The 27,578-nt window shown below is 36.6% G+C and overlaps 1 protein-coding gene across 2 annotated transcripts in view; it reads left to right on the forward strand.

Moving 5' to 3' along the window:
- PPARGC1A (PPARG coactivator 1 alpha) overlaps window positions 1-27,578 on the forward strand; it is a 136,245-nt gene that overhangs the window by 86,543 nt on the left and 22,124 nt on the right. For both annotated transcript variants that reach the window (XM_053704092.1, XM_053704093.1), the window contains one exon: window positions 25,214-26,117. In XM_053704092.1, the coding sequence (XP_053560067.1) occupies window positions 25,214-26,117 (904 nt within the window). The remainder of the gene's footprint in view (window positions 1-25,213; window positions 26,118-27,578) is intronic.

Here is a 27,578-nt window from a genome sequence, read left to right on the forward strand (position 1 = left end):
CCTACGTTATCCCTATGTACCCCTAATCTGCTACCCCTAACACCGCCGACCCCTATATTATATTTATTAACCCCTAACCTGCCCCCCACAACGTCGCCGACACCTGCCTACACTTATTAACCCCTAATCTGCCGAGCGGACCTGAGCGCTACTATAATAAATGTATTAACCCCTAATCCGCCTCACTAACCCTATCATAAATAGTATTAACCCCTAATCTGCCCTCCCTAACATCGCCGACACCTAACTTCAATTATTAACCCCTAATCTGCCGACCGGAGCTCACCGCTATTCTAATAAATGTATTAACCCCTAAAGCTAAGTCTAACCCTAACACTAACACCCCCCTAAGTTAAATATAATTTAAATCTAACGAAATAAATTAACTCTTATTAAATAAATTATTCCTATTTAAAGCTAAATACTTACCTGTAAAATAAATCCTAATATAGCTACAATATAAATTATAATTATATTATAGCTATTTTAGGATTAATATTTATTTTACAGGCAACTTTGTAATTATTTTAACCAGGTACAATAGCTATTAAATAGTTAAGAACTATTTAATAGTTACCTAGTTAAAATAATAACAAATTTACCTGTAAAATAAATCCTAACCTAAGTTATAATTAAAACTAACACTACCCTATCAATAAAATAATTAAATAAACTACCTACAATTACCTACAATAAACCTAACACTACACTATCAATAAATTAATTAAACACAATTCCTACAAATAAATACAATTAAATAAACTATCTAAAGTACAAAAAATAAAAAAGAACTAAGTTACAGAAAATAAAAAAATATTTACAAACATAAGAAAAATATTACAACAATTTTAAACTAATTACACCTACTCTAAGCCCCCTAATAAAATAACAAAGCCCCCCAAAATAAAAAATTCCCTACCCTATTCTAAATTAAAAAAGTTACAAGCTCTTTTACCTTACCAGCCCTGAACAGGGCCCTTTGCGGGGCATGCCCCAAGAATTTCAGCTCTTTTGCCTGTAAAAAAAAACATACAATACCCCCCCCCCAACATTACAACCCACCACCCACATACCCCTAATCTAACCCAAACCCCCTTAAAGAAACCTAACACTAAGCCCCTGAAGATCTTCCTACCTTGTCTTCACCATACCAGGTTCACCGATCCGTCCTGGCTCCAACATCTTCATCCAACCCAAGCGGGGGTTGGCGATCCATAATCCGGTCCAGAAGAGGCTCCAAAGTCTTCCTCCTATCCGGCAAGAAGAGGACATCTGGACCGGCAAACATCTTCTCCAAGCGGCATCTTCGATCTTCTTCCATCCGGAGCGAAGCGGCAGGATCCTGAAGACATCCAGCGCGGAACATCCATCCGGACCGACGACTGAACGACGAATGACTGTTCCTTTAAGGGACGTCATCCAAGATGGCGTCCCTCGAATTCCGATTGGCTGATAGGATTCTATCAGCCAATCGGAATTAAGGTAGGAATTTTCTGATTGGCTGATGGAATCAGCCAATCAGAATCAAGTTCAATCCGATTGGCCGATCCAATCAGCCAATCAGATTGAGCTCGCATTCTATTGGCTGATCGGAACAGCCAATAGAATGCGAGCTCAATCTGATTGGCTGATTGGATCAGCCAATCGGATTGAACTTGATTCTGATTGGCTGATTCCATCAGCCAATCAGAAAATTCCTACCTTAATTCCGATTGGCTGATAGAATCCTATCAGCCAATCGGAATTCGAGGGACGCCATCTTGGATGACGTCCCTTAAAGGAACAGTCATTCGTCGTTCAGTCGTCGGTCCGGATGGATGTTCCGCGCTGGATGTCTTCAGGATCCTGCCGCTTCGCTCCGGATGGAAGAAGATCGAAGATGCCGCTTGGAGAAGATGTTTGCCGGTCCGGATGTCCTCTTCTTGCCGGATAGGAGGAAGACTTTGGAGCCTCTTCTGGACCGGATTATGGATCGCCAACCCCCGCTTGGGTTGGATGAAGATGTTGGAGCCAGGACGGATCGGTGAACCTGGTATGGTGAAGACAAGGTAGGAAGATCTTCAGGGGCTTAATGTTAGGTTTCTTTAAGGGGGTTTGGGTTAGATTAGGGGTATGTGGGTGGTGGGTTGTAATGTTGGGGGGGGGGTATTGTATGTTTTTTTTTACAGGCAAAAGAGCTGAAATTCTTGGGGCATGCCCCGCAAAGGGCCCTGTTCAGGGCTGGTAAGGTAAAAGAGCTTGTAACTTTTTTAATTTAGAATAGGGTAGGGAATTTTTTATTTTGGGGGGCTTTGTTATTTTATTAGGGGGCTTAGAGTAGGTGTAATTAGTTTAAAATTGTTGTAATATTTTTCTTATGTTTGTAAATATTTTTTTATTTTCTGTAACTTAGTTCTTTTTTATTTTTTGTACTTTAGCTAGTTTATTTAATTGTATTTATTTGTAGGAATTGTGTTTAATTAATTTATTGATAGTGTAGTGTTAGGTTAATTGTAGGTAATTGTAGGTAGTTTATTTAATTATTTTATTGATAGGGTAGTGTTAGTTTTAATTATAACTTAGGTTAGGATTTATTTTACAGGTAAATTTGTTATTATTTTAACTAGGTAACTATTAAATAGTTCTTAACTATTTAATAGCTATTGTACCTGGTTAAAATAATTACAAAGTTGCCTGTAAAATAAATATTAATCCTAAAATAGCTATAATATAATTATAATTTATATTGTAGCTATATTAGGATTCATTTTACAGGTAAGTATTTAGCTTTAAATAGGAATAATTTATTTAATAAGAGTTAATTTATTTCGTTAGATTTAAATTATATTTAACTTAGGGGGGTGTTAGTGTTAGGGTTAGACTTAGCTTTAGGGGTTAATACATTTATTAGAATAGCGGTGAGCTCCGGTCGGCAGATTAGGGGTTAATAATTGAAGTTAGGTGTCGGCGATGTTAGGGAGGGCAGATTAGGGGTTAATACTATTTATGATAGGGTTAGTGAGGCGGGTTAGGGGTTAATAACTTTATTATAGTAGCGCTCAGGTCCGCTCGGCAGATTAGGGGTTAATAAGTGTAGGCAGGTGTCGGCGACGTTGAGGGGGCAGATTAGGGGTTAATAAATATAATATAGGGGTCGGCGATGTTAGGGGTAGCAGATTAGGGGTACATAGGGATAACGTAGGTGGCGGCGATTTGCGGTCGGAAGATTAGGGGTTAATTATTTTAAGTAGCTTGCGGCGACGTTGTGGGGGGCAAGTTAGGGGTTAAGAAATATAATATAGGGGTCGGCGGGGTTAGGGGCAGCAGATTAGGGGTACATAAGTATAACGTAGGTGGCGGTCGGCAGATTAGGGGTTAAAAATTTAAATAGAGTGGCGGCGATGTGGGGGGACCTCGGTTTAGGGGTACATAGGTAGTTTATGGGTGTTAGTGTACTTTAGGGTACAGTAGTTAAGAGCTTTATAAACCGGCGTTAGCCAGAAAGCTCTTAACTCCTGCTATTTTCAGGCGGCTGGAATTTTGTCGTTAGAGCTCTAACGCTCACTTCAGAAACGACTCTAAATACCAGCGTTAGAAAGATCCCATTGAAAAGATAGGCTACGCAAATGGCGTAGGGGGATCTGCGGTATGGAAAAGTCGCGGCTGAAAAGTGAGCGTTAGACCCTTTAATCACTGACTCCAAATACCAGCGGGCGGCCAAAACCAGCGTTAGGAGCCTCTAACGCTGGTTTTGACGGCTACCGCCGAACTCCAAATCTAGGCCTATGTAAACAGGAGACAATCACGGATTAATCTCCCATTAGGGGCATGAGAGATAGAGATTTTTCTATCTGAAACAGGTGGTTGTGCTCATTGAACTCCTCTGCCTTAAAAGGACACTGAACCCAACATTTTTTTTTCTTTTATGATTCAGATAGAGCATGCAATTTTAAGTAACTTTCTAATTTACTCCTATTATATTTTTTCTTCATTCTCTTGCTATCTTTATTTGAAAAGCAAGAATGTACATTTAGAATCCGGACCATTTTTGGTTCACAACCTGGGTTGTGCTTGCTGATTGGTGGCTAAATGCACCCATCAATAAACAAGTGCTGTCCAGGGTACTGAACCAAAAATTGTCTGGCTCTATCTGAATAATGAAAGAAAAAAATAGTGTTTAGTATCCCTGTAATTAGCATTTAAATGCCTAATTATTAGTGTGTGTGTGGGGGGGGGGTTAGACATAGAAAACATTAGAAGGTCTGTTTTACCTGCTGGTGCGGCCCATTCTTGAGAACTACAGGTGATGACTTTAATTAGCAAAAACAGATATTTAAAATGCACAAATAAACATGAAAACCCATACATGTAATACTCTGCAGTAGGTATTACAAGACATTTTGAACACATTGGGCTAGATTACAAGTTGCATGGTAACGTTAGCAGTTTTCAGGTTAGTGCGACTAAAGACCATGCGTAAAGGGTTAGGGCTAAATAAAAAGTTGCAATAAACACAATATAAATGCATTAAAATAAAGTGTTACACTCATATATACACTATTTAATAAAAACACATTATTCATATAAATATTAAAAAAAAGTTAAAAGATATATGGTATATGACAAGGTATTTTAAGAGAAAGGGCTACAATGTATGTGTATATGTGTCTAAACATGTGTATGTATATATACATATATGTGTATTTATGATTAAAGGTGTATATATTTATGTATATACATACAGTATATACACTAGGGATGTACAGGCCATAAAATTTAATTTTGTATAAAATTGAAAATGTTTTGCACAAATTTTTCATCTCGGAAATTTGAGGAAATTCGTTTCCCCTAATATTCATTGCCGGCACTATTCGGTTTCCGTTTAGTTTAAAAATAAACAAAATCTAATTTTTGTTAAACATTTACATTCATTTTCGTTAAACTAATGTAAATGTTTCCAAGCTACAGTTCACCTATAGCTACAAATACCTTAACGCGCTCAGGAGAGTGCCCTAACCCGATCCTTTTCTTATCAGACCCCTGGTCACGCTACCACCTGGCTTAATGCTCTAGGTTCCCAGGACTGGCAGTAACTTTAGTGCTGGTCCTGGGAGCCGAACGCGCTAAGCCTCCCGTTAACGTGGCCGGGCTCTGGCAAAAAAAAGATCGGGTTAGCTTGCTCTCCAGAGCATTAAGTGAAGTATTTAACTCTTAAAAAAAATAATAAAGGAAACTAATGAATGCTGACAAATTTAGTCAGTATTTTTCATTTTTTTAAATTTCTGTTGGTGCATTCATTTGGATTTTCGTTTTCATTTATAAAATTCAAAATTCCATTTTCATGATGAATGTGCATTCTAATATACACCTATAACACATAAATACACATGTATACACATATATTTATATGTATATATACCTCAGAACCCTTTCCACTGAAATAACTGAAAACATGGAAATTAATTTTTGTTCAATTTTAATATGTAATAATGTGTTTTATTGTGTATTTACTGTAAATATTTTACATTCCAATGTTCTTCACATATATATATATATATAGGTATGCATAGATATATATTTAACAAAAACTAATCATATATAGCTATATTTAGCCACCAATCAGCAAGCGCTACCCAGGTGCTGATCCAAAAATGGGCCGGCTCCTAAGCTTACATTCCTGCTTTGTCAAATAAAGATAGCAAGAGAGCAAGGAAAAAAAATAATTTAATAGGAGTAAATTGAAAAAAATGCTTAAAAGTGCATTCTCTATCTGAATCATTAAAGAAAAAATGTGGGTTTAGTATCCCTTTAAATGTTATTTGAAAATAGTTTAAAGGGACATGAAAGTCTCCAAAATTAAACCTTCATAATTCAGATTTCAAGATGTTTTTAAATTCACTTGTATTGTTCTCTTGGCATCCTTTGTTAAACAGCATATGTAAATATGCAAAGCAGCAGCAATGCACTGTTGGTAGCCAGCAGGTTATTGACGGCTGCACACATTAGTTTCTTCTCCTTGGCTCACCATATGTATTTAACTAGCTCCAAGTAGTGTATTGCTAAGAAGGCATCTTATTGTTACACTTTTATGTCCCTTGAACTTTTTAAAAGAGAGACATTTTGAAAAGTGAGCACTGTTTATAAAAGTATTAACAGTAGAAATTAATCAAGATATGAACCTGTTTACATATTCCCTGAGAAGCAAATACACAGAAATTAAAACATTTTCAATCAAAATCTCTAATCTATACATGTCAGCGACATGCATGGTTCTTTTGTTAGGTGACCATGTTTAACATTTTTTGGAACAATTTACTTACACAATTTAAACATACAGGTGATATGTTTATCTTATTGATAAGATAAGTTAATATACAGCTCTATATTGTATTTGACAAAAAAATGCTAACTATGAACTTTGCTCTCCTACATTATAAACAATTAAAACACACAATTAATTTAGCTGATTTGTGTGATTTTTTAAAAAAAATAAAAAAAATAAAAATAAAAATATATATATATATATTTATTTATAATGTTTCGTTTATAACTACAGTCCATTTATTTACTTCTAGTTTAACACATTTTTCTACATAAAACAAGTACAGTATAGTCATTTCTCTTTATAATGTATGTCTTTTTTTACATTTAATTTATATTTGGATAAAAAAAACATTGCTGACTGTTTGCTGTTTTGCCATTGTGTCATGACTAGCATGTCTTTAGCAATAAAATTAAACTCAAAATGGATTTCCCCATAAAGGGCCAGATTACAGGTGCCACGCTAACAGTTACGCACAAGCAACTACTTTACTTTCAACTTGAAAAACAAGCGCTACTTGATGCGCCTAAAAAGCTTACTTCTAGATGAGTAATCACAAGAGCGGTATCGCTAACTACCGCTCCTCTTGTAATGTGGCCCAAAATGTTTAGTTATGCATAGCATATGTATTATAACATAAACTAAAAGTATCTTTGAAAATGTTTTGTTCGTTTTACCTAAAGGCTTCATTTGAATTGATGGCTATATTTGTATGCATTTCTGAAAAAAAGGTTGACCAATCACTGTGTAGAATATTGCAGGGTTAGTTTAAGAGACATAATACCAATACCTATATGCTAAATCACTAGAAAGTAATGCAGCATAACTGTAAAAAGCTGACCAGAAAATATCACCTAAACATCTCTGTGTAAAGAAATGAAGATATTTTCTTCTATAAGGTACGACAAGTCCACGGATTCATCCTTTACTTGTGGGATATTATCCTCCTGCTAACAGGAAGGGGCAAAGAGTACCACAGCAGAGCTGTCTATATAGCTCCTCCCTTAGCTCCACCCCCCAGTCATTCTCTTTGCTTACTCTAAGTACTAGGAAGGGTAAAGTGAAAGAGGTGATAAAATGTTAGTTTTTATTTTCTTCAAGCAAGATTTTTTTTTTTTTAAATGTTACCGGTGTGTACTATTTACTCTCAGGCAACAGATGGATGAAGACTTCTGCCTGGAGGCTGATGATCTTAGCATTTGTCACTAAGATCCAGAGCAGTTCCCACAGAATGGCTGAGGAGTACAAGAAACTTCAGTGTGAGGAACGTTTTCATGCTATATAGCAGTGAGGTATGTTCAGTCAATTTTTCTGGAGAGACTGTGGTATTTCAGAATGACTGACAGTATCCCCATGAGGGTAAGGGTAAGCAGTAATCCTAAAAGAAGAGGGGTATTACTAAGCTTGCATATAAAGGGCTCATAGAAAATGGTTGACACTGAGTTTGTATGTTTGTGGGCAAATGTTTATTGACCTGGGAGTACTGATGTTTTTGGCAGTAAAGTTTTTATACTTTATTAGAGGGTACACTTGGCTTCTGTTTTGGGTTTGAGAACCCACATGGCTAGTTTCAGACCACTCTGGTGCGGTTCATTTGGGCTGCAAAACATTGAGTGAGATGGGCAGAGCCTATTTTTGCGCCTCAGTTGCGCACTTGTATTTGCAGAGCAAGCAGCAAGCTCCAACTCCGGTGGGCCCTTGTGGAAGTGTTGGGCCAAATCGGAGCTTTAATCGGAGGGGGTGTTTTTTTTCCGGATTATGCCTTATTAATTATCCGTTTTTTCACTATAAAGGGTTAAGTGTTCCTTTCCTTGTGGGGCAAACTTAGCTGCATATTTTGAGTATTCATGCAAAAAATTGAAACTATGCTTTTTTTCTCTTAAAGGCGCAGTACCGTTTTTTAAGATTGTTATTTTTTCACTAAAATAAAGTTTTTTTCAAGCCTGTTTGTGTCATTACTAGCCTGTTTAACATGTCTGACATTGAGGAAAGCCAATGCTCAATGTGTTTAGAAGCCATTGTGGAACCCCCACTTAAAATGTGTCCCTCATGCACTGAAAGGGCAATTAATTAAAAAGAACATATTTTAGCTAATAAAAGTATATTGCAGGATGATTCTCAGTCAGAAGGGAATCAGGTTATGCCATCTAATTCTCCCCAAGTGTCACAACCATTAACGCCCGCACAAGCGACGCCAAGTACTTCTAGTGCATCTAATTCTTTCACCCTGCAAGATATGGCCACAGTTATGAATACTACCCTCACAGAGGTATTATCTAAGCTGCCTGGGTTGCAGGGGAAGCGCAGTAGGTCCGGTGTGAGAGTAAATGCTGAGCCCTCTGATGCTTTATTAGCCATCTCCGATGTACCCTCACAATGTTCTGAGTTGGGGGTGAGGGATTTGTTGTCTGAGGGAGAGATTTCTGATTCAGGAAAGATGTTCCTTCAGACAGATTCAGATATGACGGTTTTTAAATTTAAGCTAGAGCACCTCCGCCTGTTGCTCAGGGAGGTTTTAGCGACTCTGGATGATTGTGACCCTATTGTAGTTCCACCAGAGAAATTGTGTAAAATGGATAGATATCTAGAGGTTCCTACTTACACTAATGTTTTTCCGGTCCCTAAGAGGATTTCGGACCTTGTTACAAAGGAGTGGGATAGACCAGGTATTCCGTTTTCTCCCCCTCCTACCTTTAAGAAAATGTTTCCCATATCAGAAACCATTAGGGATTTGTGGCAGACGGTCCCTAAGGTTGAGGGAGCTATTTCTACCCTGGCTAAGCGTATAACTATACCTATTGAGGACAGTTGTACTTTCAAAGATCCTATGGATAAAAAATTAGAGGGTCTCCTAAAGAAAATATTTATTCATCAGGGTTTTCTTCTGCAACCTATAGCGTGCATTGTTCCTGTAACTACTGCAGCTGCGTTTTGGTTCGAGGCTCTAGAGGAGGCTCTTCAGGTTGAGACCCCATTAGATGATATTGTGGATAGAATTAGGGCTCTTAAGCTAGCTAATTCTTTCATTACAGATGCCGCTTTTCAACTAGCTAAATTAGCGGCAAAGAATTCAGGTTTTGTCATTCTAGCGCGTAGAGCGTTATGGCTTAAGTCCTGGTCTGCTGACGTATCATCAAAATCTAAGCTTTTAGCCATCCCTTTCAAGGGTAAGACCCTATTTGGGCCTTAACTGAAAGAGATCATTGCATACATCACTAGAGGAAAAGGCCATGCCCTTCTTCAGGATAAGACAAATAAGATGAGGAACAAACAAAATAATTTTCGTTCCTTTCAAAACTTCAAAGGTGGTCCCTCTACCTCTTCCCCTGCCACAAAGCAGGAGGGGAATTTTGCTCAATTCAAGTCAGTATGGAGACCTAACCAAACTTGAAACAAGGGTAAACAGGCCAAGAAGCCCGCTGCTGCCACCAAGACAGCATGATGGGGCAGCCCCCGATCCGGGACCGGATCTAGTAGGGGGCAGACTTTCTCTCTTTGCTCAGGCTTTGGCAAGAGACATTCAGGACTCCTGGGCTTTAGAAATCGTGACCCAGGGGTATCTTCTAGATTTCAAAGATTCTCCTCCAAGGGGGAGATTCCATCTTTCTCGATTGTCTGTAAACCAGACAAAAAGAGAGGCGTTCTTACGCTGTGTAGAAGACCTATATACCATGGGAGTAATATGCCCAGTTCCAAAATCAGAACAGGGGCAGGGGTTTTACTGCAATCTGTTTGTGGTTCCCAAAAAAGAGTAACCTTCAGACCAATTTTAGATCTCAAGATCCTAAACAAATTCCTCAGAGTCCCATCCTTCAAGATGGAGACCATTCGGACTATTTTACCAATGATCCAGGAGGGTCAATTTATGACCACCGTGGATTTAAAGGATGTGTATCTGCACATCCCTATCCACAAAGATCATCACCAGTTCCTCTCTCTTCTTTGGTGGTTGTCACAGGATCATCTGTCCCAGGGAATGTGTTTCCGCAGGCCAGCATGGGTCATAGTGATGACGGACGCCAGCCTATTGGGCTGGGGTGCAGTCTGGAATTCCCTGAAAGCACAGGGTATGTGGACTCAGGAGGAGGCTCTCCTCCCGATAAATATTCTAGAACTGAAAGCGATATTCAATGCACTTCAGACGTGGCCTCAGCTGGCTTTGGCCAGATTCATAAGATTCCAGTCGGACAATATCACAACTGTAGCATATATCAATCATCAGGGGGGAACAAAGAGTTCTCTAGTGATGATAGAGGTTTCCAAAATAATTCAATGGGCAGAGGCTCACTCTTGCCATCTATCAGCAATCTATATCCCAGGAGTGGAGAACTGGTAAGCGGATTTTCTAAGTCGTCAGACTTTTCATCCGGGGGAGTGGGAACTTCATCTGGAGGTGTTTGCACAATTGATTCATCAATGGGGCACACCAGAATTGGATCTGATGGCATCTCGTCAGAATACCAAACTTCCTTGTTACAGGTCCAGATCAAGGGATCCTCAAGCAGTACTGATAGATGCTCTAGCAGTACCTTGGTCGTTCAACCTGGCTTATGTGTTTCCACCATTTCCTCTCCTTCCTCGTCTGATTGCCAGAATCAAACAGGAGAGAGCTTCAGTGATTTTGATAGCACCTGTGTGGCCACGCAGGACTTGGTATGCAGATCTGGTGGACATGTCATCTCTACCACCGTGGACTCTGCCACTGAGACAGGACCTTCTAGTTCAAGGTCCATTCCAGCATCCAAGTCTAGTTTCTCTGCGACTGACTGTCTGGAGATTGAACGGTTGATTCTATCCAAGCGGGGATTCTCTGAGTCGGTCATAGATACCTTGATTCAGGCTCGAAAGCCTGTCACTAGGAAAATTTATCATAAGATATGGCGTAAATATCTTTATTGGTGCAAATCCAAAGGCTACTCATGGAGTAAGATCAGGATTTCTAGGATTTTGTCCTTTCTCCAAGAAGGATTGGAGAAGGGGTTTTCAGCTAGTTCCTTAAAGGGACAGATATCTGCTTTGTCAATTTTACTGCACAAGCGTCTGGCAGATGTTCCAGACGTTCAGTCGTTCTGTCAGGCTTTAGATAGAATCAAGCCTGTGTTTAAACCTGTTGCTCCGCCATGGAGTTTGAATTTAGTTCTTAAAGTTCTTCAAGGGGTTCCGTTTGAACCTATGCATTCCATAGATATTAAGCTTCTATCTTGGAAAGTTCTGTTTTTAGTTGCTATCTCTTCGGCTCGAAGAGTTTCTGAACTATCTGCATTGCAATGCGATTCGCCTTATCTTGTTTTCCATTCTGATAAGGTGGTTTTGCGTACCAAACCTGAATTCCTTCCTAAGGTTGTTACTAATAAGAATATTAATCAGGAAATTGTTGTTCCTTCCCTGTGTCCTAATCCTTCCTCTAAGAAGGAGCGTCTGTTGCACAACTTGGACGTGGTTCGTGCTTTGAAGTTTTACTTGCAAGCGACCAAAGATTTCCGTCAAACATCTTCTCTGTTTGTTGTCTATTCTGGAAAGTGTAGAGGTCAGAAAGCTACGGCTACCTCTCTTTCTTTTTGGCTGAAAAGCATCATCCGTTTGGCATATGAGACTGCTGGACAGCTGCCTCCTGAAAAAATTACAGCTCACTCTACTAGAGCGGTGGCTTCCACATGGGCTTTTAAAAATGATGCTTCTGCTGAACAGATTTGTAAGGCTGCGACTTGGTCTTCACTTCATACCTTTTCCAAATTTTACAAATTTTATACTTTTGCTTCTTTGGAGGCTATTTTTGGGAGAAAAGTTCTTCAAGCAGTGGTGCCTTCTGTTTAGGCATCTGTCTTCTCCCTCCCTTTCATCCGTGTCCTATAGCTTTGGTATTGTATCCCACAAGTAAAGGATGAATCCGTGGACTCGTCGTACCTTATAGAAGAAAAGTAAATTTATGCTTACCTGATAAATTAATTTCTTCTATGGTACGACGAGTCCACGGCCCGCCCTGTCATTTTAAGACAGATTATATATATATTTTTTTTTTATTCAAATCTTCAGTCACCTCTGCACCTTTTAGTTTCTCCTTTTTCTTCCTGTACCTTCGGTCGAATGACTGGGAGGTGGAGCTAAGGGAGGAGCTATATAGACAGCTCTGCTGTGGTGCTCTTTGCCACTTCCTGTTAGCAGGAGGATAATATCCCACAAGTAAAGGATGAATCCGTGGAGTCGTCGTACCATAGAAGAAATTAATTTATCAGGTAAGCATAAATTTACTTTTTCCTCAAAATGTCTTCAGCTCACCAGAGTAAATGCTCTGTGAACAGTTTTTCATCTGCTACTGTCAACTTCATGTTGAAAAAAAACAGCCAATCAGGTTCATCAGTGCTAATGTTACACTTTTCTTTCCTGTTATCTCATGCGATTTCATAGTAAACTTCTTTAAACTGAGCAAAAAATTACACCACTGTGCTTGCACATGCCAGATGCACGTTCCCTTGCAGGTCCCTGGACTAGCATCCTGATTTGCTGCTTAAATTCTTTTTCCAGTGGGATATGGCTACTGAAAAATGTTGTGGTGAAATATTTTCCATAGAGATGTTTAGGTGATATTTTCTTTTCAGCTTTTTACAGCTATGCTGCATCACTTTCAAGTGCTTCAGTATTTGGGTATTATGTTCCTAAAAATGCCACCAATGACAGGGAGTCACCCCAGCCGCTCTGGAGGAAGTAGAACTGAAATGGTATTCATGGGTAATTCACAGCAAAAGCAGTAAAATAAATCATTTACATAACAATGTTGTATTACTTTTCTTAAAGGGACAGTGTACTGTAAAATTCTTTTTGCCTTTAATGTGTTTCTTACGACTTGTTATATCAGTTTTTTTGGCTAGATTACAAGTGAAGTGCTATTTTAAAGTGTGCTCTAAAGGGGCAAGCTTTCCAGTTAACTGGTGCACGTTAAATAGCCAGCCAGTACAAATGGCTGATTAATGCTCCTGCTAGCTCACAGTAGCACTTTGTGCCAAGTACAGTTGACCAGAGGTCATACCTCTGGCCAGTTAAAGAAATGTCCCCCAATTGCTCCCATAATAAAGTGTACAGTTCCTTGTATAATTTTTTTTTATAAGCATCTTTATTTTTTATATTTTTTTAAACTGCACGAAGCAGTTATAAGGGATTAAAGTGATGTGCTTTTATTGGGTGCCTTTACATAGTGGTCTATGGGGACTGTGTTTTAAACTGCAAATATATATGTGTGTGTATATATATATATATATATATATATATATATATATATATATATATATATATATATATACACAGGATGAAGGAAGGCACTCACTGGTCTTTTAATCAAAAAATGTTTAAAAAAAGATTAAAAGACCAGTGAGTGCCTTCCTTCATCCTGTATATTTACCTGCTGGCACCCTGGCATTGATGGACTTTGGAAGTGAGAGTGCTCTCTTTTGCACTATATATATATATATATATATATATATATATATATATATATATATATATATATATATATATATATATATATATATATATATATATAACCTTTATTTTTATTTTTGTATTTGAAAAAAGTTGATTTTGTTATTTGAACCCACAACCCATCAAAATGAGCTTGCAGGGAAATGAGATATTCTTAGTTTATCACTTTCTGTACACACACATGCTTCTTTATATTGTCTCTGTAAACCAAAAAAAACAATATTTAGAACAATTGAAAATTAACATTTTATAGTATAGAAAGTTTCAGAATAGGCAGGGATACCATAGGGAAAATCAGCTATTTCAAATGCTGAAACAAAGTTAAAGGAGATTTTTGAAAACAATCTAATACAATGCAGCAGGTAACATGGATAATTGGAAACAAATTAAAGTGGACACAATTTAGGGTAAACTGTCCCTTGGTATATTAAATCTTGAGTCCCTTAATGTCCCTATTATTTATATTATATATATATATATATATATATATATATATATATATATATATATATATATATATATATATATATATATATATATATATATATATATATATATATATATATATATATATATATATAGGTAGCCCTCAGTTTACGCCGGGGTTAGGTTCTAGAAGGAATGGTTGTAAATCGAAACCGTTGTAAATTGAAGCCCAGTTTATAATGTAAGTCAATGGGAAGTGAGGGAGATAGGTTCCAGGCCCCTCTCAAAATTGTCATAAGTAACACCTAATACATTATTTTAAAAGCTTTGAAATGAAGACTTTAAATGCTAGACAGCATTATAAACCTAATTAAATAATCACATAACACAGAATATATAATTAAACTAAGTTAAATGAACAAAAACATTTGCTAAACAGCATTATAAACCCAATAAAATAATCACACAACACAGACTTCACTTGCATTTTTCTTCAAACAGTTCTTTCTATGCATTCCAATCTGTACTGAGTTATAGACAGGAAGATCTTGTTCCTTTGAAATCTGCTCGATAGCTCAGGTCTGGTTAAACTGATTAATTTCAGCTTGTTCGGCTTTGCTGCAACACAAGCGGACAGCTCCACCTACTGGCTATTTTAATAAATGCACTGCTTCTCAATGCTTTTCAATAGCAGTCACATGACTGGAAAAAAAGGTTGTTATTCTGAAACGGTGTAAATTGAACCATTGTAAAACGAGGGCCACCTGTGTATATATATATATATATATATATATATATATATATATATATATATATATATATATATATATTTTGTTTTGCATGAGAATATGTAACCCAAATATATCTATCAGTCCATCTGTAGAGTAAATTATTATGCCATTTAACTAGATACATTATAAATGTTTTGTATTATATTAGCAATTCCTGGGATTTGATTCATTGTCAAAAAACTTCACTAAGAGATATTAGGTATGATTTATATATATAAAAATTCCCCTAAACCTCATTTCCTGCATTAAGGCTGTCTCAAGAGAAACGACTTCAGAGAACATAAAACAAGCAACAGATTTTCAGTGCAAAAAGTCCATAAGTGTGAGTGATATAGAGGTACTTGTTTATTACAGAGCGCATTTCAATGCAGTAATCATAAATACGGCTGAGGTTGTGCACTGCTGAAATATGACCTACATAGTGTTGATTGTTTGTGTTATGTGATTTGTCTGACACCCATTACATTCTCGGTAATGGCAGCTATTTGTTGCTGTGCACAGCAGGCTTCTTTGACAAAAGAAAATAGACAACAATAAAAGCCATAGTTAGAATTTCATTCCGAGAAGAGCCACACTGCCTATAGTTTGTGTGAGTGTGATAACAGTGTTCTGCACTGCCTTTTGTCAGCCTGCAGCGCCTAACAGCCACCTGTCTTTCTATAAATCTATCAGTACGAAGTACCAGCAAATAATAGCTTAAATGCACTTTATAAAGCACCCAGCATGCTTAGCAATATCAACATCAAATGGTGCAATAACTAAAAGATATCAGTTTCTTTTTAATATGTTTTTATAATGATATTTAGTTAGCATACAATAATACTTTTAAAGACAAAGCAGTAGATGTATAGAAATTGTTTAAACAGAATGCATCAATGCGACCAGAGTAGAGCATAATTTGTCTGTAGTTTCAGATTAAACATTGTGTTATTCTCACTTTTGTTGTTGTTTGGAAAATAGATGTTTCTATGTTTAAAATATACACATATTGTTTTTATGCTTTGTGGGTGTGCGTCTGCCCACAAATGGAACAGAGGGAATTTTCTTCTTTCCTATAACAAGTTGTGCACAAAGCATGCACTTTCTATTAGTTTCAGTACTAGTTTAAAGGGACCTTAAAGTCAAAAGATGCAAAATATCTGCATGTAATATATATTATTTATTTAAATGACATAAATCTGTCATCTTGTTATAAGAATGTGTATTGTCTGAGACACATCCATTGAAAAGCTTTTTGAATGTTGTGGCCAATTTGAAACACATATAAATAAGCTCCTGCACTTGTGACCAAATCATTCTACAGCATGTGGGAGTGTCAGTTCTGCATTCCTTATAAAGCACTTTAGCATCTTTTTAAAACAGTACATCTTACACTATAGGAATAGCAGGCATATCCAAACTGTACATGTTAAATGCTCCTTTTAAAGTCAAAATAAACTCACTAGTTCTCTATTTGCCAACATTTTTCATATGTGACTTGTCTATGTCTGGTTGAATACTGGCACCTGGCACCCTAGCAATGGCTGTTATGTTAGTCACAGGTGAGAAACAGCTAGCACAGTCTTGGGAAGATACTGGACTGTCTGGTTGAATACTGGCACCCTAGCTCTGACTGTTATGTTAGTCACAGGTTAGGTGCAGCTAGCACAGTCTTGGGAAGATACTGGACTGTCTGGTTGAATACTGGCACCTGGCACCCTAGCTCTGACTGTTATGTTAGTCACAGGTGAGGTACAGCTAGCACAGTCTTGGGAAGATACTTGACTGTCTGGTTGAATACTGGCACCTGGCACCCTAGCACTGACTGTTATGTTAGTCACAGGTGAGGTACAGCTAACACAGTCTTGGGAAGATACTGGACTGTCTGGTTGAATACTGGCACCCTAGCTCTGACTGTTATGTTAGTCACAGGTTAGGTGCAGCTAGCACAGTCTTGGGAAGATACTGGACTGTCTGGTTGAATACTGGCACCTGGCACCCTAGCTCTGACTGTTATGTTAGTCACAGGTGAGGTACAGCTAGCACAGTCTTGGGAAGATACTGGACTGTCTGGTTGAATACTGGCACCTGGCACCCTAGCACTGACTGTTATGTTAGTCACAGGTGAGGTACAGCTAGCACAGTCTTGGGAAGATACTGGACTATCTGGTTGAATACTTGCACCTGGCGCCCTAGCACTGACAGTTATGTTAGTCACAGGTGAGGTGCAGCTAGCACAGTCTTGGGAATATACTGGACTGTCTGGTTGAATACTGGCACCTTAGCTCTGACTGTTATGTTAGTCACAGGTTAGGTGCAGCTAGCACAGTCTTGGGAAGATACTGGACTGTCTGGTTGAATACTGGCACCTGGCACCCTAGCTCTGACTGTTATGTTAGTCACAGGTGATGTACAGCTAGCACAGTCTTGGGAAGATACTGGACTGTCTGGTTGAATACTGGCACCTGGCACCCTAGCACTGACTGTTATGTTAGTCACAGGTGAGGTACAGCTAGCACAGTCTTGGGAAGATACTGGACTGTCTGGTTGAATACTGGCACCTGGTACCCTACCTCTGACTGTTATGTTAGTCACAGGTGAGGTACAGCTAGCACAGTCTTGGGAAAATATGGTCTTGAACTTCAAATAAAGCAAAATATGTAAACTTGCAGTTTTTACTATTTAAACAACTAAATAACTGCACATAGTCTCTAAATTAAATGTACTATGTAGTCAACTTAATATTAATCAGCACTAATTATGTTGGGGTTGACTAACATCTTTTTAGCAATTAGTTTGGGTGGTAAATTCTATCCAGATATCATGGTACCAGCCCTGATCGTATAATAACTCCTTTACAGTTTCTTAAAGGTTCTCTCTCACTTTTCAGTCATGCTCCTTGGCATAAATTATGCTGGGCAAATTGGTGATAATTCTCTTTAGAGTCTGTTACTTTTTTTATTAATTTAAGGAACATTAAAGGGAAACAAATTATCCTAACTTTATAATATTTAAAGCATAATTGATGATACATAGTATGAATTCCTAATAAAAAACAATGTATTAACCACTTCAAATGAAGACAGTGAACCTAATATCTGTTGGTAACCCAAGAGTTGAGTTCTGCAGTAGGCACTCTTGCCATAGGTTTGCAACCCCTGCACAATGCCATGTGCCAAGACACAATAGATAAAGATTAGATGCAAAAGTAGTGCATTCACACAGGGTTCGTGCAGTAACCTAGAGTTAACCTATGTTTTGCAAATTTAACCATATTTTATCTGGTTATGTAATAGGGTTTATACTTTGGACATTATAATTAATCTATTTTCTCACATCATACATACCAATGGTCTATTTTAATTAAAGAACCTATTCCATCTTCCGAGCCAATTTATTTATAGGAGGTATATGATAGAAAAATATCACAACTAGTCTTTAAAAAATTAAGCTGTTTACAAAAAAACAAAAGAAAAAAAATTACTGTGAAGGAAACAAAAAAAAAACTATATTGGAAGGAAAAATGCAAGCTTCAGGACAACATGGTCTCTGCCATCTGTTTCTATGACCTATTGTTAGAAGACTTGACCTTAGTGTCCAGAAAGCTTGTATTTTTTTCTTGACAGCCCTTAAAGCGACAAAAAAGTCTGTAATGGAATGAAAAATTATGTAAAGGTATGCTGCTTTTTACCTGTAACAGAGCGCATTTACCTTACTGGCGACATGTTCCTTATTTTGTTCTGAAAGTGCCAGAGGCACTTGTGTAGCTCATGAACAGTGTACGTTTGGCATCTATGCTCTTTAAGTCTGGGGGAGAACACACAAAACTAACACGCAAAAAGATGAAATAGAAGGAACGTAATGGAGGGCAGGTTCATAGATGGAGGTAGCAAGGACAGGAGATGTTGGCAACAGAAACAATTCTTGAGCTTTCCAAGCTAACTTGTTCATGGTTGTAACTTGTAAGGTCTTCTTCCTTCCTCCCTCGTTGTATCATTCCTCCTTGTTCCTTATATTTAAACTAGAAAAGAAAAGTGCTTAATTGGGGACAGGCAAATCTTAACCAGTAGATAATTTGTGATATTCTGCAAATAAAACCTTAGTATCTTCAGTACTGACAATGGGGTTGCTTTAATTTTCAGCTTAAAGGGCCACTAAACCCAACATCTTTCTTTCATGATTCAGATAGAGAATAGAAATTTAAACAACATTACAATTTACTTCCATTATTTATTTTGCTTCATTTTTTAAATATCCTTAGTTGAAGAAAAAGCAATGCACATGGTGAGCCAATCACACAAGGCTTCTATGTGCAGCAACCAATCAGCAGCTAGTGAGCATATCTAGATATGCTTTTCATCAAAGAATATCAAGAGAATAAAACAAATTAGATAATATAAGTAAATTAGAAAGATGTTTAAAATTGCATTCTCTTTCTAAATCATAAAAGAAAAAATGTGGGTGGCATGTCCCTTTAAGGGAATGATTATTGGTTGTAATCACATCAAGACCTTTTTCCTGTGTATTAGATATAGTTGAGAGGAGGGGCATGTTTTGGCCTAAGCCAACAAGCTGTGCATATGGCTGCAGGATTAGGGTGGGCAGCAGATATGGAGAGGTAGTTCTATGGCAAAATGCTTTCTCACTCCTCTCCTTTCCAAATGTTTTATTTGTTAATTGAATTGCAAATCATTGACCCCTGGTGGTTTAGCTTCACTGGCCTCCGGTTGTGAGAAATAAAGAATATTATATATGGCAAATATAAGATAACATTGTTGAAATGGGGGGATTCAATAGGCAGGATATTTCCTAGTATCTGCCCTAGTACCTTGGACAGAAGGAAAACTAAAAGAGCCCCTGGATTAGTGATAAGACTTAAAAGGACATAAAGCTGAAATACGGAAATTCTTTAATACACTATTGCTTTTCTATACCCACAAAAGGGTTAAACACATAGTGAAAGTCAGCTCTGGAGCATTAGTGCACTGCAGATACTGAGCTGAACTCAGCTGGTTATTGGTGGCTAAGTACATGGTTCACCTATGTTTGGCAACTCTTTTGAATGGTTAGGACATAGATATGGACAAGCAATAGTGCAATAAGAAAGTGTTCTAATGCTGTAGAGCATTTATTTATTGCAACTTGATCTTTAAAGGACCACTGAATAAAGTATAATTGAATAATTGAGAATTACACAATAAAAACACTTGCTTTGAATCTGAAATGAGAAGTAGAATATTTTCTGGCATATTTTAAAGTTTTGATTGCAATTTTCTCTCTCCCTGCATCATGTGACAATTATCGACCAATCACAAAATGCATATACTTATATACTGTGCACTTTTGCACATGCTTAGTAAGAGATAATGCCTCAGAAATTGTGCATATAAAAAGAATGCACATGTATTGATAATGGAAGCATGTTAGAATTTTTTTTTAATTGCCTGCTTTATCTGAATCATGAAACTTTAATTTTGACTTTAGTTTCCTTTTTTAAAACATTTTTTAAAAAAGGAGATATAAAAAGAAAGTCAGTTTAGCATGGTGTATGCAAATATACTTGCAATGACCTATAAAATGTGAGCTTTTCAACTAGACCCCAGCCTTGAATGACCTTTTCACAACTGCAGCCTCAGTCCCTACCTGACCCAACTAAAGCCAGAGGGTCATCTAGAAATGCACCAACCCTTCAAGTGATAGTGATAGCCCCTGAGACGCTCCTAAGGCTACTTTCATAGCTTTTTCTTCTATGTTGACCTTTCTGAGTTTAGTGTATATGTTATATTGTTTACAGATATATTACAGCCAGCATGCATTCTAGCTGTGTACACATGAAATAGAAAATGTATCCCAGACATATAAAATAAATCTGCATAAAAATAATAATTTCATTAGCTTGTTAAACTGATTAAACTCATAACTGGAAAATGTATGAATTAAAGAACTGGAAGCTTAAAAATAGCTTGCCCTTTATGGATACATCCTTGGATTCCATTTGTGAATCAAATGTGTATCTCCTATCTTTGATAGCTAATGCGTAATGCAATATTGAGTTTAGTTTGAAAAACAACAACATAAAAATCAGGATATAATTATGCTTGTGTTAATGCCAAAAATCCTGGCGAGTTTGTAGACATAATTACTTGTACTTACTAATACTGCTAATAATAATTGGTTTTATTTAGAGAGAAGTGTTCAGAAAGTAAATGAAGAAAACATTATTTATGTCCCCTAGAGCTAATTATTTAATATTATTGCTTCTCGGTTTACATTTAGGTAAATAAAGTGTGTAACTCATAGTTAATGAGACTACATTTTACTGCCTTGCTAAGCCTTTTAGTTCATTCCAGTAACTTCCTTTAAAGGGAACTGTCTTTACATTTTGTGTAGTGCTTAATTAAACTATTTAATATTGGATAGGAATTCAAGAATTCATAAGGCAAACAGGTTATTGGGAGAATTTATTAAAGGGGGGCTTAAGAAATTGCCATGACTCCTTAAAATTATTTCTCCTGGCTCCTAACTTTTATTTATTTTTTTATCAAAATTTGCATTTGTCAGTATATGAAATATTTTCTTGGCTTCTTAAAACTGTGCGATTGGCTCCTCAATATGTAATATCTCTTAAATTTCATATAAATATGTCAACCTCTAAATTAATGAAACATTACACTCAAAAATGTTATGTAAAAAGCACCATTTCTTTTTATTTATGTGGCTAAGGACAGCTACCGCAATCTATAAGTGGACATTGACGTGTTCTTTGCTCCAAGTAGGAATACAAATAGGGGCCAATTTATTAAAGTGCAGATGGACATGATACGATGTAGCGTATCATGTCTGCTGCACCTCGATAAATGCTGACAGCATACGCTGTCGGCATTTATCATTGCACAAGCAGTTCTTGTGAAATGCTTGTGCAATGCCGCCCCCTGCAGATTCAGGGGGTGTAAATCAGCCCGATCGTATAGGATTGGGCTGATTGATGTTTGCAGCCTCAGCCGCAGGTGGACAAGTTATAGAGCAGCAGTCTGTTGTTTCCGGCAAGCCTGAAGGCTCGCACGGAAACAGAGGCATCAAGCTCCATTCAGAGCTTGATAATTCAGCCCCATAGTATTTTAAATTGGAATGCTGTTTAAAATGACATGCCCTATTTGAATCATAAAAGTTTTTTTTGGACTTAACTGTCCCTTTAAGGGGACATTGCAGTGCAAAAATTACACTCTGTAAATCATTATGTTAGATGTAATTTTAGCACTGCTGAGTGTGTGTGTTTAACCCCAGCAAAGTGCCACTGGAGTTGTAGAGAATTGTCATCTACTGTTAGAACTGATTAGCTCAGTGACATGTCTTCTCAGGACCAGCAGTTTTTGGGGACTCCCAAGTGATATTTTAACTGTGTGTTTAATCCTTTTGTGGTTTTTTAAACATATTGACCTGCAGGGTCAGTAGTGCTAAAATGAATAAGAGCATGTCACTTTCCACTACAGTGTCCCTTTAATGTCACTGACAGGCCAATAAAAAAAGCAAAAGGTTGTAATGAACAGCCTTATTCTAGAAATGGTCTGTGGGAGATTATAATGTGCTAGTTTTTATGAGATCTGAAATTCCATTGGATGCATGAAATAAAGAGGACTTGTATTAATATTTAACACACAACCCTGCTGAAATCTTGGCTAAAGTCTCCATTCCTGTAGGTAAAACACTTTAAGCATAATTACATATGTTTACCATTAAACTTGGTTATGACTAAACGAAAATCTGTTAAAGCTGAGATGGTAACAAAACTCTAAACGTAGGCCTTTGTTGCATAAAAATGCAAACAGCTGCATTAGTTATGCTTCACAGAATGTGTTAAATGTACATTAGGAATGATTAACTAGATTAATGAGCTGTTAAGACATAGGATTGTCGAAATGAAGCTGTGTAGCTGACGCTGGATCAAACACTAGATAAGCTCACTGACTTCCTTTGGCCCAACAAATTATTATTATTTTTAGTAGTATTATTATTATCTTTTATATTTATAGTTCGTATTTCTTAAGTTTAGCCTACTGAACATTGGAAACATATATCTGCATTCCTGGTGACATCACTAGATGTCAAATTCACTTTAATATAAAATATTATTTAATGGTTGCAGATATTGTTTTAATAGAACTTTTTAAACTTTTGTTTGTGTGTAATGTATTAGTTTATTTTTTGAAGATAAATTCAAGTGGTATAGTCTATGCATCCTTTTTAAAATAGCTTCACAAAAGAACCATTACATACGTCCAAGGAAAGGGGAAAAGGTTTTTTACTTTTTTAAACTGCTGTTATGGTTACTGTTAAACCTTTTTAAAAATATATCTTGGAATGTAGTTTTTATCTATTAAGTTTTAAAGTTTAAAATGAAATATATTTGATGGCACGTATATTTCATATTGTTAAAATGCTTTTCAATAATGTTATCTGAAGAAGAGACTCCCAGTTGCGTGCCTTGTTGTATGTTCTAAGTGCCTTAAAATGTTTAATCAGAGGCAGATTTTTCTCTTGCTTTCCTGTGTTTTAGCTGAGAGGTTTGTTGTCATATGAAGTTTTTTATCATTTCTTTTTCTTAAATGTTTTATTTAATTGTGTATCCTTTAAAGGGACATGAAACCCAAAGTATTTATTTCATGATTTAGGTAGAACATACAATTTTAACTTTCCAGTTTACTTCTATTATCAAATTTGTTTAATTATCTTAGTATCGTTTGTTGAAGGAGCAGCAATGCACTTCTGGTTTCTAACTGATTACATTGGTGATCCAATGACAATCAGTATAAATATGCAGCCACCAATCAGCCTAGGTTCTTTGCTGCTCCTGAGTTTACCTAGATAAACCTTTCAGCAAAGGATAACAAGAGAAGGGAGCAAATTAAACAATAGAAGTAAATTGGAAAGTTGTTTAAAATTGTATGATCTGTCTAAATCATGAATGTCTAATTATGACTTTACTGTCCCTTTAATGTTTTAGTTTTTAAAACTCTGGAAACATTATATTTAATTGCTTTATTTATTATTCGATAAATGACCAATATACTTTACATTATATTTTAAAGGAACATTGTACCCTAGATTTGTTAGGTAGGTGATTCATTTATTTAGCCCATCTGAGAGTGTTTTTGTAAAAATGTATAGTTTTGCTTATTTTTAAATAACATTGTGCTGATTTTCAGACTTCTAACCAAGCCCCAAAGTTTTAGACATATACTGATGTCTACAGACTCCTGGTTATGTAATGGGTATTTTCATATGCAGGGGAAGAGGGAGGGGTGAGTGCCTGCCTGTTTCTGCTTTCCCAGTCCCTTTTCAATGGGTGCCCCAGCCTAACCTCATCAACAGTGCTAATCTGGTAGCTCCTAAGTAAGTTTTTAAAAGGTTTTATACTGGATTTTTATATCAGTATCTGTGTATATTCTTCTTTATAGTAGTGTCTATTACATACAGTTATATGAAAATTAGTGTAAACTGTCCCTTTAATAAATCTATTAAGCTAAATATTTGAAATGCATAATTTGTTCAAATGTTTAATCTGGGTTAGTAGACAATATGATTGCATGTATGAGTTTGTTTTTTAAATTACTTATTCACTAAAAAAAAAAAGTGTCCTTTTAATTGGAATCCAAATCTCATGAGATTTGAAACTCCTTATTTCACCCAAACACAAGCCAAGAGTTGTTTATTTCTTGCAAATCACAGGGGAGTCCTATATTCCGTGAACTAAACAAAAACACTTGTAACCAGTTCTACACTGCTGCAAAATCCATGCTGAGCAAGTGAAAATGTGCTGCTCTCATTGACGTGAGATTTGAATTGCAGTTGTAGGATTTTGAATTTAAAAAAATATTTAAATGGCATTTATTGAAGTATGATCTTAGTTGTATATATGTAATGTTTTTACAGATCATTGCAACATCGGGTATCCTTATTAGTTTACCAAAACAACAAAAAAAACAGGTGGTCAAGTCACTATTCATAGTGTCTGCTGAACAGATATATCCAGTGTACCCAGTATTTATTTTTAATCCAAAGACTTTCATGGTTGACTTTTATTGATATTCACTTCTAAAGTGCTTACAAATAGGTTTTTTCAAATGTCAGATATCATTGATAGTAGTTCAGTTGAATGTATTTGATGCAACATAGCTGACATTTAGAAGCTTAGGAAATGTTTTTTTTTATGTAAGGTTTTAATATTCAGTTTCTTTTGTTTTAGGACTAACTCCACCAACAACCCCTCCCCACAAAGCCAACCAAGATAATCCTTTCAGCACTTCTCCGAAACCGAAAGCATCTTGCAAGGCTGCTGTGCCACCTGCTAAAAAGTCACGTTTCATTGAGTCTTCCAGTATTCAAGTTATTAACGCTTCAAAGAAAGGTCCAGAACAATCAGAACTGTATGCACAGCTTAGCAAAACCTCAGTGGTAACTGGGCAAGAAGAGAAAAAAGGAAAACGACCCAGCTTACGACTTTTTGGTGATCATGACTACTGTCAATTCATGAATTCCAAATCGGAAATTCATATTAGCTTATCACAAGAATTGCAGGCCTCAAGACAAATTGAATGTAAGGATTCTTTGCCTGGAAAAAAATTGCAAATCTGTCCTCAAACAGATCAAAAGCAAAAAGATAAATTTCAGGCAAACATGCCATGTACTCTGAATAGCAATAGAAAACTGCTTCAAGACCAGGAAATTCGGGATGAACTCAACAGGCACTTTGGTCACCCAACACAAGCAGTCTATGATGAAGAAACCAAAACAAGTAAATTGAGAGACAAAGATTATAATGATGATCATTTTTCTAGATTGCCTATGTTTTTTACGTCTGGACTTGGAATGGACAGTTTGTTAGATGACAGTGAGGATGAAAATGAGAAACTGTACAATACTTGGGATGGAACACAATCCTATTCATTATTTGATGTTTCACCATCTTGCTCAACTTTTAATTCTCCATGCAGATATTCTGTATCACCACCAACATCCTTATTTTCTCAAAAATCAGAAAGAATAAGTTCCAGATCAAGGTCAAGATCATTTTCTCAACACAGATCATGTTCTCGTTCTCCAAATTCTCGTTCAAGATCCAGATCACCATCAAGCAGATCCTCATCAGGGTATGTATCTGATTGTTCCATTTAACTGAACCTTATTTAAACAAAACTCTACATATATATTTCTATATTTTAATTTATTTTTAAATTTTAAGCTGCCGAACATGTTATAATGAGTATGCAAATTTATGGAAATTAAATTAGCAAAAATATTAATAGATAAGATAGGCAATAAAGCCAGTTGCTTTCTGTATTGCATCTAAAAGTGGGTTTTCTAAAGAACCTGCAGTCAGGATTTAACAAGCAGCGGTCATTAGACTGCTGCTTCCCTACCCTGTTTTCCACCTCTTAGGTGGAAAATTTCAATCTGAAAAACTGACAGCTTCTACCCGTGCGTGATTTGCTGGGTGCATGCAGGGGGCAGGGTTTCACATAATCGCAAAGGAATGCTTGCATGCAATGTTAAATTCTGGCAGCGGATTGCTGTACGCCAGAGGAGAGCTGGGGCAGACAGGGGCAAATATGTATGTCCCTGTTCCCCATGGATTGATAAATCGAGCTCTAAGAGTCAGCAATAAACTCTTAGGTGCAATAAACTCTTAGGTATGCAATGTTTAATGTTAGTTTCAGTAGCTATTTTAGAAGCTTTAACATTCCTATTTTAATGATTCAATGTATTTATGATAGAATTCTGAGTTTATTGTGCATTTAAGCTTTTAAAAGCTATTTTAAAATTATTTTTGAATGGATAACTTTTTATATATGAGAAATTTATTTTGATTACTGATGGGTAGGATGTCATGACTAAAATTTCAGAGATGGAATTTTGAGGACTGCATTTTTCACATTAAACAGTTTGATAAAGGAAATAAGTTTTATATATTTCAAACTCTTGGTTCTTAGATTGACTTTTCAGCCATTTTAGTCAAGAGATTAAGGGCTATTTATATTTAATTTTTAAATTTAAAGGGACCGTCTACTCCAGAATTTGTATGGTTTAAAAAGATAAAGATAATCCCTTTATTACCAATTCCCCAGTTTTGCACAACTAACACTGTTATATTAATATACTTTTTACCTCTGTGATTACCTTGTATCTAAGCCTCGGCAGACTGCCCCTTATTTCAGTTCTTTTGACAGACTTGCATTTTAGCCAATCAGTGCTGACTCATAAATAACTCCACGGGAGTGAGCACAATGTTATCTATATGACACACATGAACTAGCATTGTCTAGTTTTGAAAAAACTGTCAAAATACACTGAGATAAGAGACGGCCTTCAAGGGCATAGAAATTAGCATGTGAGCCTACCTAGGTTTAGCTTTCAACAAAGAATACCAAGAGAACAAAGCAAATTAGATGATAAAAGAAAATGAAAAAGTTGTTTAAAATTGCATGCCCAATCTAAATCATGATAGTTTAATTTTGACTAGACCGTCACTTTAAGATAAAGTATAGGTGCTCAATGAGCAAAAGAGAGTATAAATAGCATGACACTGGATGTGGGTCTATTTACAGAGTAGG

Source organism: Bombina bombina, chromosome 2, assembly GCF_027579735.1.
Source record: "Bombina bombina isolate aBomBom1 chromosome 2, aBomBom1.pri, whole genome shotgun sequence".
Taxonomy (NCBI): domain Eukaryota; kingdom Metazoa; phylum Chordata; class Amphibia; order Anura; family Bombinatoridae; genus Bombina; species Bombina bombina.